Source organism: Amblyraja radiata, chromosome 5 (genome assembly GCF_010909765.2).
Source record: "Amblyraja radiata isolate CabotCenter1 chromosome 5, sAmbRad1.1.pri, whole genome shotgun sequence".
In the NCBI taxonomy this organism is placed as follows: domain Eukaryota; kingdom Metazoa; phylum Chordata; class Chondrichthyes; order Rajiformes; family Rajidae; genus Amblyraja; species Amblyraja radiata.
In genome coordinates, this window is record NC_045960.1 from 95,286,371 (window position 1) to 95,302,272 (window position 15,902).

A 15,902-nucleotide genomic window follows, 5' to 3' on the forward strand; every position below is an offset into this window, starting at 1 on the left:
GCAAGGACCAGTCACAAGAGTTAAGGTATTGCAAGACATCTCTAAACTGATATTCTTGAACAGCAAGCAGATATTATTGTAACTACAGATCTTCAGCTGGGTGTAACTTCTCATTCCATCTCACTCATAGTGCAATTTGAACAGATGAACCAATTGATAATTCATTCATTCCCTGTAGAACACGATCTCACTTCCAAAGCACCACCACCACCACCCCTATCCCCCCTAATGAAGGGCATTGCCTTTATAATCACTTGCTGTAGTTGCATGGTAACTTTCAACATTTTTATGCAAGGACATCCAAACACTTCCGTGCTGCGGCACTCATTTAAAATCTATCTTATCAAGCTACATGTCAATAACATTATTTCTCGTTATTCTAAAAACCAACGGGTTTCAGCCCAGTTTACTTAACCTTGCCTTACAAGACAATCCCATCATCCAGGAATCTATGAAGTGGATCTTGTTTGAAATGCCTTCAAAGTAAGTGTATCCCACATTACAGTAAATCCCAAAATGTACACATTCTTCAGATGTGATCTCACCAGTGCCTTGAAAACTGTGGCAAGACTTCATTTCATATTCATTCATTCCTCCCATTACCTCCTATTATGCTTCATCTGCTGAATTACTGCCCATTTATAACTCACTGGCTATTAGTGTCTTCCACACAACTTGCTTTCTTACTTATCCATGTATAATCAGAAAATAGCACTACAGTAAAACATTATTCATTTATTTAGGTAATTAACATTGAAGTTGTAAACAACGATGCCTTGGTCTGTGTGGTACTCCACCAATTACAGCCTCCCAGCATGAAAATGACTCATTCATCCCAACTCTTATCTGTTAATTGCTGTGAACATATTACTGCCAAGGCTCTTGTGCACTAAGATGTGGCACTTCATCAATTTTAATTCCAATACATTACATATACTAGTTCCTCTTTATATACCCATTTGTTACATCCTCAAAATCTACTAAATTTGTCAAACGTTTTTATTATTTTTGGAAACCATGCAAAGTTTTATGTAAATATCCCACTACTATTTCCTTAATAATAAATCTGATCATTTTCCCACTGGACAAATGTCAAATTAACTTTAGCTTTCTGTCTCTCTATCTCCTTTTTTGAGGAGTGGGGATACAGTATATTTGTAGTTTGTTTTTTAATCTACTGGGACTTTATAAGAGGTTAAACTGACAGGTTGCCAAGAATAGTCATAACACCCTGTTTTTTGAACAAAACTATTAGTCTTTCCCATTTCCCAGTTCTCTGGCACTTCTCCTGCACTGAGAGGACCAGCGGATGATGGCAACCCTCCTGCAATCTGCACTGCCAACTCACTCGTTAACCTCGGATGAATCCGATTAGGACCAGTGAGCACATTTAGGCAAAGCCAGCTTTTTCTCATGCGTATTAATTTGCATCCCTCTAACATTCCTCTATACTAAAATGTTGCCCACATCCTCTTTCTTGGTAATGTCCAATGCAAACTACTCGTATAGTATCTGAGAAATGCCTGCTGCTTCTATACATTAATAACCTTCTTTAGATCCATCCAACTGTCCCCCATCTCACCTTTTAATACCTGCTTACCATTTACATGCCTCTAGAAGACCATTCTATATTCTTTGTCATTTGCTTCTCTTGCTCCATTTTGCCTGTTTTCTTTTTCATACCTCTCAGATTAATATTAGGTTTACATCTCAGTCTGATGAAGGGTCTCGACCTGAAACACCACCTATTCCTATTCTCCAGAGATGCTGTAGTTGAGTTACTCCAGCATTTTGTGCCTATCCAGCATAATACTCCAGCATTTTGTATCTACCTTTAGCATATTTCTCACGAGTTAATTCTCATGTTATTCAATTAATGTGCCTCATACATCAACTTTTTGTATTTTGTTGAATTACTTAGCTCTTTTATCAACCTGATAGCCCTGGCTTTGGTTCTTGTACATAGAAACATAGAAAATAGGTGCAGGAGTAGGCCATTCGGCCCTTCGAGCCTGCACCGCCATTCAATATGATCATCCAACTCAGTATCCTGTACCTGCCTTCTCTCCATACCCCCTGATCCCTTTAGCCACAAGGGCCACATCTAACTCCCTCTTAAATATAGCCAATGAACTGGCCTCAACTACCTTCTGTGGCAGAGAATTCCAGAGATTCACCACTCTGTGTAAAAAATGTTTTTCTCATCTCGGTCCTAAAAGACTTCCCCCTTATCCTTAAACTGTGACCCTTTGTTCTGGAATCCTTAAACTGTGACCGCTTGTTCTGGACCTTTCTCTCCAACCTATTTTTTATTTCTATTTTATCCTAGCTGATCTCTGCTTGTCCCGTTGAAGTTAATTTTCTCCAAATAAAACGTTCTACTTTAGATTTTCCCCTGACATTCATTATTAATCTAAACTTTATTCTTCCTTTACCCCCTCTCTCATTTTTTTCCCTTATCTGGTGGCATGTAGAATACCCACAGTAGCATGATAACTTTCTTTTCCACTTTTTAATTCTGATCAAATGCATCGGACTTCTTAAGGACATCCAGCATGATCATTTATTTCTCAACAAAATTACTACACCCGTTCTTTTTTTTACTTTCCATATTGCTTCTAAACACCTTATACCCAGGAATATTAAGTATTCAGCCTCGCCTTGAGCCATATTTCATTATTGATTCAACACTGCATTATAAATATAGAAAACGATTTGAACTTCTGCTCATCAACACACTACACCACATGTTGTGAACTTAGAAAGTTACTTTGCTTTGCTCCCCTATGAGAAGAATCAGACTCTCAACACACGTTATCCATTAAATGTCATTGGATATGATTAGAACAAAGGACATAGAGACATTAATTCCATACCCTGTTTCCTTTCTCAGATACACTGACGGGGTAACACGGAAAGCTGAGCTGAGGGGATGTGATCCTTCCACCTCTGTAACATCTCCTGATGATGATACTTGGAATTCCTTGAGAAGATCAATTCCTGGATAATAAATAAACACCATTCTTGACCAAAAAAAGTTTGTGACTGGCAAGACGTTTCCTCAACAATCTTTTTTAGTATTTTGGGTATTTTATAATAATAATAGTAATTATATTAGTCAAGAAACTTTTAATAACAACACTGACAATTTGTCATAATTTAGTTTACAGGCTTGCTAATAACTCTCAGCTCAATATATATGACAGATATGTTGTATCACAACGGTTTGAGGTGTGGGGCTCTTAAGATGCCAATGTTTGGTTGCATCTTGAACATGCTGAAGATGGCATAAATTGCAATGAAATAACTTGGTGGAAAATTGGGAGTGAAAGTCAAGACCACGGAGCAGAAATAAAAAGGCAAAGTACTGGAGTAACTCAGCGGCTCAGGCAGCATCTCTGAAGAACATGAATTGGTGATGTCTCAACCCAAAAGGTTACCTATTCATGTTCTCCAGATTTGCTGTCTGACCCGCTGAGTTTATGTCTTTTTTTGTAAACCAGCATCTGCAGTTCCTTGCTTCCACTGAGGAGGCAACAAAGGGGAAAGGAACTTGGATTCAAATTCACTGGGAATTGCAACAAGAAACAGACTCCAGACAGAAGAAAGAGCATGGACTCAATATTTCCAAAACATTCAACAGAAACAAGGAGAAACAAGGAATAGGGGAACAGGCATATCATTTCAAACCTCATAAGCAACTGTTTTCTTTATTCCTTGTAGAGTATGAGAGAGAGGTGATCTTATAGAGTTGTACAAAATCACGAGAGGGGTATAGATAGGATGAATGCACAGTTTTTTCCCAATGCTTGGGGAAGCAAGAACTTGAGGAAATAGGTTTAAAGTGTGAGGGGATATTTTAATTTGAACCCAATGGGCAACTATTTCACACACAGAGTGGTGTTTATGGTATGAGCTGCCAGAGGAAGTGGTTGGGCCAAGTACAATAATTTAATTTAAGGGACTTTTGGACAGTTATATGGGGATAGGAAAGGTTTAGAAGGATATGTGTCAAATGCGGGCAAATAGTACTAGCGTAAACGGGCAACTTGGTCAGCATGGACAATTTGGGCCAAAAGTATGCTGCAAGATTCTATGCCCCTCTACCAGACTATTGGCCAATGCAATCCCATATCTTCTCGAGCACAAATAATTTTGCTGTATTTTTGCCCAGCCATCCACATTTTAAGGGGTTATTTGAAAATCTTTGCCATAGTTAATTATGAAATCATTAGTACGTATTTCTTATTAATGAACGGTAAGATAGCTGTATAAATATAACAATATATTTAATGCTGAATATTTATCAGGTTTCAATTGACTAGTGCTCTTTCATACCTGCAGATTTTACGATTTCTTGAATTGGTGGTTCTTCTAGAGGTTTACTTAAACTTTCTTCATTTTGCCATGAGGTGGTTAGAGACCAGGTAGCTGCAGTTATTAAAACCGATGGAGGTGTATTCACAACATTTTCTGGGGTGGCTTCTGTTGATCTTATCTTACTCTCTCGAAGTTCCAGTGCGTTGCTTTGCTGTGATACGCTGGTGGTTTCCTGCACAGAAGCTGCTCTCTGATCTTGAGTGAGAAGATATCTTTCAGATGCATTCTCATGTGAAATCCTGTCCGAAGAGCCAGGTGTGATGGCAAATTCAAAATAAGCAGATGGGATCGTTGTGGGCAGAGAAACATTTGGCAAAGGTCCCACTGCTGCGCCAAGACTATTTGGAGTGTTAGTGGAGGTACCATTTTCCGCTGAGGTAGACTGGGATAACACTTCACTATGTGTGAATGTTGGTGGCTCAGTTGGGGTAGATGCAGATAACACTTCACTCTGTGTGGCCATGGATAGATTGGTTGAGGTAGATTTGGAGAATATACCACCATCTGCTCGAGTAGAAGATTTGACTGTTGAACTGTGCCATTTTGGCATTTCACTCTTGATAGGAGTAGGAGATGAAACTGTCAAGTGAGCATGCAGGTTTTTGCCAGTGAGATGTGTGGTGGGTGATGCTGTTGGAGTAGCGAGTGACAACATTTCCTCATCAAACCGAGTATCCATTGAATCCGTAGAAGCAGGTTGCAATGATATTTGGCTTTCAGTTGAACTAAGAGATGGCTGTGTTGTGGGGATTGTTACAATTTCATTTGTTGTAACAGTAATACCTGTAGCTCTGGAAACAGATTGTAATACAATTTCACTATCCCCCAACAACAAAGACAGGTTCCCAGAGGTAGGAAACAATACCTCAGAATGGTCTGCAGAGTCTTCATCAGTTAATGATTCACCATGTCCTACGAATAAAGCAAGTTCTTACACTTAAGCACAATTCAAAGTAGTGACAATATTCTTATTATATTAAATATTATTTAAATCTTATTTAAATGAGGCATTGTTTTGGGCAATTTTTCAAATAAAGGTAAAAAAAATTTAAAAGATGCATATTTCAAATAAACTAAAGTATCCTCGAGATCCAAGAGACTGCAGACACTGGAATTTTGAGCAATTGGAGGAATTCAGCAGGTCAGTCTAAGAAGAGTCCTGACCCAAAATGTTGTCTGTCCATTTCCTTCCACAGATGCTGCCTGACCCGCTGAGTCCCTCCAATAGTTTTTATTTTGCTAAATAGAGACCCCGGAGGATAAACCTTGATAAATCAAGAAATGCCAGTAAATATATAAATCAGCTTAGGGCATCTTCAATCCATACTTTAAAACTATAAATTAAAGTAGGTAGGTAAATAATATTTAAGGTGTTTCTCTATTGAGGTTAATCAAAAAAATAATGTTGTACATTTTTAGGTTACATTAATATTTAAAACAAGAAATTATTGACCCCAAAGATTGCTAGAGACTGCATAGAGCACTGTGATATAGTCACTAATATGATATTCATAAGTGAAACTGAGGAGTTAATAATCCTCTCATGACACATTGGATTCATTACTTGGATTATAGTCAGCTGATTACTGCAAATAACATTTGCAGACAAATACTCTATATCACATTTTTTTAAATTAAATGACTTTCTTTGAAATTGTCCAGTGACATCAAATGCTAATATTTCTACTGATATCTTTTTTTTTCTTTTTTTTAAATATTTTTATTAGAAGCAAGTACATAATAAGAACATTTCATGTATATCAGTCATACATTGCTAATATTATCAATTATTTAATGACTGCTTCTATTTTTTTTTATAGATAGAAAATAATAAAGAGAGAAAAAAAAAAAGCATGATAAAGAAGAATGGAATAATTTACTAATAATACAACATAGGAGGTAGGTTCGAAAATTATTAAGTATAACTTTTCATCTAATCCTGAGTTTGAGCTTCAGTCACTCATATTTCTACTGATATCTCACGAAGATTAGCACAAGAAACATAAACTCTAGTCTGTGTCTTTGTACCAACTGACATATTCATCTTAATGCAAAAGAGACGAGTGGAAGTTGTTCGCGAGTTCTGTATTCTATCCAATGTTCTTTTAAAGTGAAAAAAACAAATTTTAAAAAGGCTGATGATTTATTATTGATGAATTCTTTTATAGCCCAAGATAAGTTTATATTCAGCTGCTTCAAACAATTTCAAACAAATAATTGGCACAAGATATACTGTGAAACACGACTATGACCATATGAATTCACTGCGAACATTGTTTACTTCATTTAATGTGGATAAATACAATGAAAAGTCAAACTAAACCAGCTGTTTGAGGGTCTTAACCCGTAACGGCACCCATTCCCTCTATCCAAAGATGCTGCCGTTCCCAGCATTTTGTGTAAACCAGCTGTATAATGGATAAGTGACTTGATGCCAGTCCATTTTGTATCTACACAAAAGTTACATTTTAGACAATCCTTTGTCTAACCTAATCAAATTATTTAACTAATTAAAATGAAGTAGCTGTAGAGGAGCCCAAAGATCTTCCTCACTAATGGGAAATTCGACTGCCATTCAGTAATATTCCCCTTTTGGTAACAATAAGAGGCAAAACCATTATTTATAGCACGTCATCTGTGCTGTTATTTAATTTTGTTAATAGATTACATAGGAGATTTATGGTTTTCAATCTAGAACATTGGATTAATAAAAGTATCTTTTCACTCGCACAATTATTCAAACAGCCCCAAATGTTAAAAACATCTAATTTAAAAAAATCTGAGCTTAAGTAATGATGATGCCACTCAACCACTGAGATACTTATATATCCATGTGGTTGTGACATGGTGCTTAGTAGGTTTCTATTCCGAAAAAGGAATAATCAGAATAGTCACCTTTACTGTTTTGCTATCTCATATCTATTTAACTTCAAATAGTCCCTTGAGCCTTGAGGCCGGAAAGTAATTTGTTCACCGTAATATGGCCGGTATAGTGTATGTGATGAATTTCACAAGTATTTCAGGACTTTAGGAATCGCTATCCTCATTAAAAGTCTTTTAAACTGCATCTTGAACTCAAACTACAAGCATAGAATTGTGAGCAAAAATATCTGGCAATGTTCAGCAGAAAACACCAAGGCATAAAACAGGGTTGTGGGTCTCTGCTAAATGTCTAGCGTACTTGTTAGATAACCACCATGTTTCAACTCATTATTGTATCTAATAACCCAGAGAAGTTTTACTAGCTCAAAGTTCAAATGGAAATGCCATAATTATATCTCTTCCTCCATTTAAAAAGCATTCCTGGCCTTTACAACATGACTAATATTGTCTCCATTATATAGAAATGTACAAAATTCAATTCATCTGACTGGATAGTTTGCAGCTTAAATCCAGTAAAGGAGTGAGATTTAAAAACCCAAGGGTATAATTTTGACATGTGTAGTCGGTAGCATCAGATTAGTCACCTCTTGGGTATCTGCTCTTATGTGCATTACTTTTGACTTTATCAGAAACACAAATTGGGAAAAATGTCCATATCACCCATTTTTAACCCACTGGTTCTTAATCTCATGACATTAAGTTCTTTGTTCTTACATTAGATAAACAATGAGATAGATATGTGTCATTTATAAGTCAAGTACTCGTTTTCTTTTTAAATAAAGCAAGGAAACTGGAAAACGCTGTGTGTTTGGTCACTTGGCAATTAAAAATATACAAGACCTAAAATTTGACCCCAATTTGTCTCCATTCCATAAACATTTGTTTTAATGGGCCATGGAGAATGCAGCCGCAAACATACTTGGTGAAGTAGTTATTTTTCAATATTTCTTGATTTACAAGATTTGAGTGTCATTGACAAGACATCATTTAGTGTCCTTGAGAAGGCGATGGTGAGTTGCCTCTTTGGACTACTGCAGTCTCTCTATTCTTTACTCAGTTTTTGGGAGGTTCACGAGAAAAGATTACAACAATATATATCCAGGATCACTCTTGAGGAGAATTTGTAAGCTCTGGTTGAGTACAGATGAGGATGCACTCTTCTATTCTGGAGACTTGTCCATTTATTTTATGATGCAATGTCAAGGTCAGTTATGTTGTAGATGGAGGGCAGTAGGACCATAACAGGGTCAGTTGATTGGGAAGATAATGTTTGCTGAAAATAACTGATACTGGAAATAATACTCTTCTCGTACATTATTCCGGTTTCAGTCCGGTTTTCGCCACAATCACAGCACTGAAACAGCCTTGGTAAAAATTACAAATGATCTCCTTCTCGCAGGTGACACCGGTCACTTATCCATTCTGATCCTCCTCGACCTCACAGCAGCCTTTGACACCATCTCCCACCCAATTCTTCTGGAACGTCTATCTGCCACCGGCATCAACAACAATGCACTACTTTGGTTCAGGTCCTATCTACGGAAGTGGCGGCGCTGTGATACAGCTGCGGCTCGCCTGCAGTCTGTCTGTTTTTACTTTTTGTGTTGTTTTTTTTTGTCTAGTTTAGTAATTTTTTTGGTTATTAGGTGGTGTTATGTGTGTGGGGGGAGGGTGAAACAGAGCTTTCTGTCTCTCCCTTCGGGGGAATGCGACTTTTTGTCGTATCCCCCTTCTCTTCCCCCGTCTGCGCTGAGGCCTAATGGCGGAGCTGGCGGCCTCCAACCTGCGACCGACCTCGAGGGTCCGGAGGTAGAGCCAGCCAGGACTCACCAACGCGAGGCTGGCCGTCTTCGAGCTGTGGCGACGTCCGGGTAGCGGCACGACTCGGCGCTCTGGTGAGGGCGGACGGCGCGGGCCTGAGACACTCCTGTGTGAGCGGCACGGCTACCGGCTGGAAGGCGCTCCCGTGTGAGACGCTGCCGTGAGGGCGGACCGGCTCCCGGCTGGAAGGTGCTCTCGTGGGGGCAGCCCGGTGCGGGGCTGAGACGCTGCCTTGTGGGCGGCCCGGTGCGGGGCGGAGACGGTGCTACGGCGGCTGAGGCGGCGTTCTGGCGGCGGCGACCTGGATCCGGGGCTCGGCCGCGGGCCAGTGGAGGACAATGTCGGGAGCTCGCAGGTCACAGGCTGGTGCCTGTTTTCCGGAGCACCCGTTGCAACAGCTGCGGGCAGCTTTGACCACCCCCGGGCCGCGGAGCTTGAACCGCGGGACTGATGCCATCGCCCGGTGGGGTATCGCCTCGGCACAGAGGGAGAAGAGGAGGGAAGAGACAGTAACTCTAAGACTTTTGCCTCCATCACAGTGAGGAGGTGTTTGGTGAACTCACTGTGGTGGATGTTAATTTGTGTTTATTGTGTTTTGTTATTATTACATGTATGGCTGCAGGCAACAGCATTTCGTTCAGACCGAAAGGTCTGAATGACAAATAAAGGATTCAATTCAATTCAATTCAATACACGACAGAAAACAGTTCATCCAGGGAAATAAAGTCACATCCACAACTGCCACAGTCACCCATGGTGTTCCTCAGGGATCGGTGCTGGGGCCACTGCTTTTTATCATCTATATTCAACCTCTTGGCAATATTCTCCGTCATTTTGGAATCAATTTTCACTGCTACGCCGATGATACACAACTCTCCACAAAACCAAACACCTCCCTTCCCCCAACTGCCCTCACCACCTGTCTTCAAGCTATCAGCAACTGGATGTCACTCAACCTTCTAAAACTCAATGGAAATAAAACAGAAATCATGCTAATTGGCTCAAAGTCCATACTCTCCAAAACCCACCCGTTCACCATTTCAGTTGATGGCTCACCCATACCCACCTCCTCCCATGTAAAAAGTCTTGGCGTCATTCTGGACAGTACACTTTCCTTTGGCCCCCACATCAGCAATATCACACGCTCTGCATACTTTCATCTCCGCAACATCTCCAGACTCCGCCCCTCCCTCTCCAAAGACAATACAAAAGTCCTCATCCCCGCTCTGGTCACATCCCGCATCGATTACTGCAATGCCCTCCTAACTTGCACCTCCAATAAACTTATTCATCGCCTCCAATGCATTCAGAACTCTGCAGCCCGGATCATCACCCGCACCAGATCATCGGACCACATCACACCCATCCTCACTCAGCTCCACTGGCTCCCTGTGCACCACCGGATTAACTACAAGATTTTACTGCTGATCTTCAAAGCCCTACACCACCTTGCTCCCCAATACCTCTCTGACCTGCTGTTACCATACACTCCTTCCCGGTCACTTCGTTCCTCCTCAGCTGCAATTTTAACTGTCCCCACATTTAGACTCAGCACCATGGGTGCCAGAGCCTTCAGCTGCTCTGCCCCAAGTCTGTGGAACACTCTCCCACCTCCCATCCGTCACCTGGACACTATCGATCAATTCAAATCACAACTCAAAACACACCTGTTTAGATTAGCATACCCGACATAACTTCCACCATGTTCACCCTGATTTTAATGGCTTAAAATGTTTTGTGTATTTTTTATTTTTTATTTTTTGGTTTTGTTTTTAATCAACTTGATTTTAATATTGATAAATGTATTGTGATTTTATGTCCTGTAAGGTGTCCTTGGGTGTCCAGAAAGGCGCCAGCAAATAAAATGCATTATTATTATTATTATTATTACCTTAATACGTTGTAGCTGTTTCACAACAGTTCTTGATTGCAATAGCAATAATTAAATACTCTAGAAATTATTTAATTTTCATGGTCAACTCGTATATGTATTGACTTTGTGTGTATATATGGTTATACATTTAAAACAAAAGTGGTAAAAAGAAACAAAATTCACAATTTGAGTATGCTCGTGGTGCTGTTCTGTTGTTTATAGCTGCTATGGTTTCAAATTAAGCTGGCACTACTTTCTCACTGAAACTGTAGCCACCTCTAAACTATTTTACAGCCTTCACTTACTCTTTATGAAAGTGATTAGTAAAGAGGGAGAAGATTGAACTGTATTACCTTCCATCACAGTGTGGGGATGTTTATGTTAACCTTTATTTTATGTGTGTCTTGTTGCTTTTCACTTAATATGGCAACTCAAATTTCACTGTACCTTAATTGGTACATGTGACAATAAACTGACCTTGAAACCTTGAACCTTAAGTTGCATTTGTTTTCCAATAAAATTTGGCGTCTAAGCATTCTTGTTGTAGTTACTGAATAATTGGAAGAGCAATGGTTTTCTCCACTCGGAAAGCATCCCGATTACAACAGGAGAATTCACTTAAAACTCAATCATGCAGACCAGCTTTGAATTAAGTTTCAGTAAAATGGGATGGGGTAAAAGCAAAGGTAGAAATGGGTAAAAGCAATGGGTAGGATGTAATTTTACTACTATCTGCGGTAATTTCGCAAGTGCCGATTGAAATTAATGTGTTTAGTAGATTGAAATGATTTTTTTATTTAGAATTCAGTGACATTAGTCTTAGAATTGAAAAGCCACAAGACAAGCAGTCTACTATTCCAAGATCTGTTACATTTAAGATATATTGTTTTTAGCAATTACATCCCAAGTTATTTGAAGAATCCTTGTAAGTATGAAGCTATTTTATTCTGCAATGTAAAAACATAGTTTAAATGCTTGCATGCAAAGTTTTTCTTAGCGTCTACATTTACTTTTTTTAAAAAAAAATTTATTTTTATTAGAAGTACGGTAAATTACAATAACACACAACACATATATCTTAATACATTTTTTGTACCGCTTCATTTTTTTTTTTTTTAAAGCTTTAAGAAAAAGATAGAAGTAAGGAAAGTAAAGAAGGTGCGCAAGAGTTGTGAAGTGCAGGAGAGTGTTGGGAAAAGAAAGCCCCTTAGAAAAGAAGTTAGAGAAGGAAGTAAAGTAAGAAAGTAGACCCTAGAAAAGAAAGAAAAAGAAAGTAAGGACAATCGCTCTATTATAACATTAAACTCCGCAGAAAGACTACCAACCAAGTCTGTTTTTGTTGTTTTATCTCCCAATGCCAGGTCCTGATACCATTTATTTATTTATTTATTTTTAAAATTACTATTGCACCTCATGCTTGTAATAGGTCCATAAACGTAGACCACGTCTTTTGGAATTGGTTTGCTTTATCTGCTAAGAGGAATCTCATCTCTTCCAGATGTAATGTTTCAAACATATTTGATATCCACATTTTTATTGTTGGTGTGGGCGCATTTTTCCAGAATTTAAGTATGAGCTTTTTTCCCATTATTAGCCCGTAATTGAGTAAATTCTTCTGATACACGTTTAATTCAGGGATACCTTCCGATATCCCAATGCGTCTACATTTACAACTGCTCTGTGGGCCTGTGTGTATCCATGTAGAACATCCTTGTGCAGAGCAGACATGTCCACACATGCAGGAGCCAAGCAATGAAATGTGGCTGGATCCTAAAATACTTTTGGATCATTCACAGCACTGCAAATGTGCCCATAGAAGTAAACCATTAATTGAGGTATCATCGATAGAGTATACCTGTATACTTCTGAATAGAGTGAGAAAGATTTATTGCCTGTCTATGGAAGCACATGTATAGATAATTCAAATTTTATACAGATCTGAAACAGATCTGTAGCATTAACGCCAAGTAAGTTCTTAAATTACTTTGGCACCATAGTGGTCTATGGGTATGAGTAAGAAATGGGAAATGTTTAATCATAATTTCAGAAAGGCTTGGCTAAGGAAGAGTTTAATTTGGTTACAAGCAGTGCTTAAGAGAAGAGATAATTGCTGTAATTTACTACTGCTGTTTCAATATCCATCTTATCAATTCCTGGTGGTTCAAGATTTATTTAATTTGATGAGGAAATGTAAGAATATTTTATGTAATGGACAAGCTATTTTTTTCTTTGAAATAGTGGCCCCAGTTTTGGCTTGGTTAGGTCAGGCTGCTATTGGAAAATTCAGAGATGTGTTTTCCTTCGGCTCTGCCAATCTTAACAGCAGATCCAGATCAACATTTTTTTGTGTCAGTTTCCTGGCCACAGTCAGGCTAGATTGAGAGGCCAGATCACAGCGGGGGAGTGGAGGAAAGAAGGGAGCTTCCAGAGGCAGGAATGGATGAGCTAGTTGTAAAGGTGGGAGATTTTGTTGAGAACGGGAAGGGAAAGAGGAAGGGGAAGTGGGCAGTGAGGAGGAGGAAAGTTCGAAAGGTTCTTCAGCTGCAAATAAGATTAAGGGGCACTAGAAAGGGGGTGGGGACGGGAGGGATGGTAAAACATGGAGGAGTTTAGAAGGGTTGTTGGGGAATAGTGAAGATCATAGTGATGGGAGGGATGGATACACTGGGTGTAGCAAGTAAGAACACAGCTTGTTAATTCCTGGATTCAAAATCCTTGCATCTCTTTGGACAAAGCTCAGGAATCTACCTTGCCAGGGCTCCATGTAAAACAGTGGCCAATTTTGAGAAACATGCCCTCATTGCAATATTTAAATAACCAAACCTTCTAGTACTTGAGCGAGTACTGCTCAAACAAGGCTAGGCCATTGCCATCAAGAAGGTGTCTAATCAGCTCCCCCCCTGACTTGGCATGACCATTCCAGAGACCCAGCATTAAAATTCCAGGGATCAACATTGATCAGAACATTAACTGGGCCAGCCACAAAATATTTTGGTGACTAAAGGGCTGTGACATGTTAATAACCTGATTTCCCTAAAACCTTCCCATCATATTTAAAGCAGATGTCAAGAGAATACTCTGGTAGGCCGGATAAGTGCAGCTTCCCAAGACCTAAGCATTGGCACATTCTGTGTCAATCTAGCAGTTCACTTATTCCGTTTATCAACCTTATCACTTGCTTTTTCCACTACCAGTACGCCATGCCCACAGTGTGTCGCTTCTGAAAATACACTGGTTCGGCACCGAGGTTTTTCTGACAGCTTCCCAAAATTGCAATCTTCATATGGGTGAGCAGTAAATGCATTGGAATCTTACACCTTGCAAATTCTTCTCAAGAGTGATTCTGATTGGATATATACTGTTGTAATGGCCCTACTGCCTTGCACCTGCAACATAACCGACCTTGGCATTGCATCATAAAATAAATGGACAAGAAGAGTACTTCCTCAACTGTATTTTTGTTGGGTGTAATTCCTGCTGATTCTGACAATGCAAATGGATCAACAATCATTTTCTGATTGCACTGGGTTCTCTTCCATTCACCAATCTTGTTTCCATCTATAAACTAAATTAAATCTATAAACTATGACAATAAACTAAACTCCAAATCTAAACATTGTACGTAGAGTAGCATTCACAAGATGAATACTTTGTTCCACACACTATTTCCTTTAAAACCACTCTGTGGAAAGATGAAAAGACACATTGAGTTGATGCAAGGCAGCTTGCGTTTTTGGCTCTATGCTGCTAAGGCGGTTTTATTAGAGGAGCCAGGACTGAAGGTAAAGCCAATTTAATTTTGCCAAGCTACACCAGCTGATCTGGGCTAGCTGAAGAGCAATTGTTGTTTTTCCCAGCTTGGAATTGCCATTATTTACATGCTCTGTACATCGGAATAAAGCAGAGGCCACTCTTGATATTAAATAATAACTTTTGATTCATTTTATTCTACTCCGAAGAAAGTCTTCAATTTAAAATATTAAATCTGTTCCTCCTTCCACAGAGGCCCCTACTAAAAAGGGCACAATGCTGGATCTCTTACTAGGGAACATACTAGGACAAGTGAATGAAAAATAGGCGACCACCATTTTATTAGTTTTTAAATAGTCATGGAAAAAAGTAGTTAGGGTCTACATGTTGAGACTCTACATTAGGGCAAGGATAATTTCAAAGGTATTAGATAGGAACATTCAGAGCTTGATTGTCACACTCATCTCCCTGCTACCTTCAGGTAGAAGGTACAGGAGCCTGAAGACTGCAACAACCAGGTTCAGGAATAGCTACTTCCCCACAGCCATCAGGCTATTAAACCTGGCTCGGACAAAACTCTGATTATTAATAACCAATTATCTGTTATTTGCACTTAATCAGTTTATTTATTCATTTATTTATTTATTTTTTATTTATAAAAAAAAAAAAAAATTTATTTTATTTTTAAATTAGAAGTACGGTAAATTACAATACTACACAACACATATGCCTTAATACATTTTTTGTACCGCTTCATTTTTTGAGCTTTAAGAAAAAGATAGAAGTAAAGAAAGTAAAGAAAGTGCGCAAGAGTCGTGAAGGTGCAAGAGAGTGTTGAGAAAAGAAAGTCCCTTAGAAAAGAAGTTAGAGAAGGAAGTAAAGAAAGAAAGAAGACCCTAGAAAAGAAGGAAAAAGAAAGGAGAAACAATCGCTCTATTATAACATTAAACTCCACAGAAAGGGGACTACCAACCAGGTCTGTTTTTGTTATTTTGTTATTTTGTTGTTTTGTTTTTTTTTTGTTTTTTTTTGTTTTTGGTTTTTTTTACACCCCGTTACCAGATCCTGGTACCTTTTATCTATTTATTTATTTATTTATTTATTTATTTTTAATTACTATTGCACCGTATGCTTATAATAGTTCCAAAAACGTAGACCACGTCTTTTGGAAATGGTCTGCTTTGCCTGCTAAGAG

At 38.8% G+C, this 15,902-nt stretch overlaps 1 protein-coding gene across 2 annotated transcripts in view; it reads right to left on the bottom strand.

Moving 5' to 3' along the window:
* Nucleotides 1-15,902, bottom strand: part of LOC116973616 (collagen alpha-1(IX) chain-like) — a 71,814-nt gene that overhangs the window by 43,052 nt on the left and 12,860 nt on the right. For both annotated transcript variants that reach the window (XM_033021853.1, XM_033021852.1), the window contains exons 3-4: nt 4,339-5,292; nt 2,877-3,000 (exon numbers count right to left, since the gene is read on the bottom strand). In XM_033021853.1, coding sequence (XP_032877744.1) covers nt 2,877-3,000; nt 4,339-5,292 — 1,078 coding nt within the window. The remainder of the gene's footprint in view (nt 1-2,876; nt 3,001-4,338; nt 5,293-15,902) is intronic.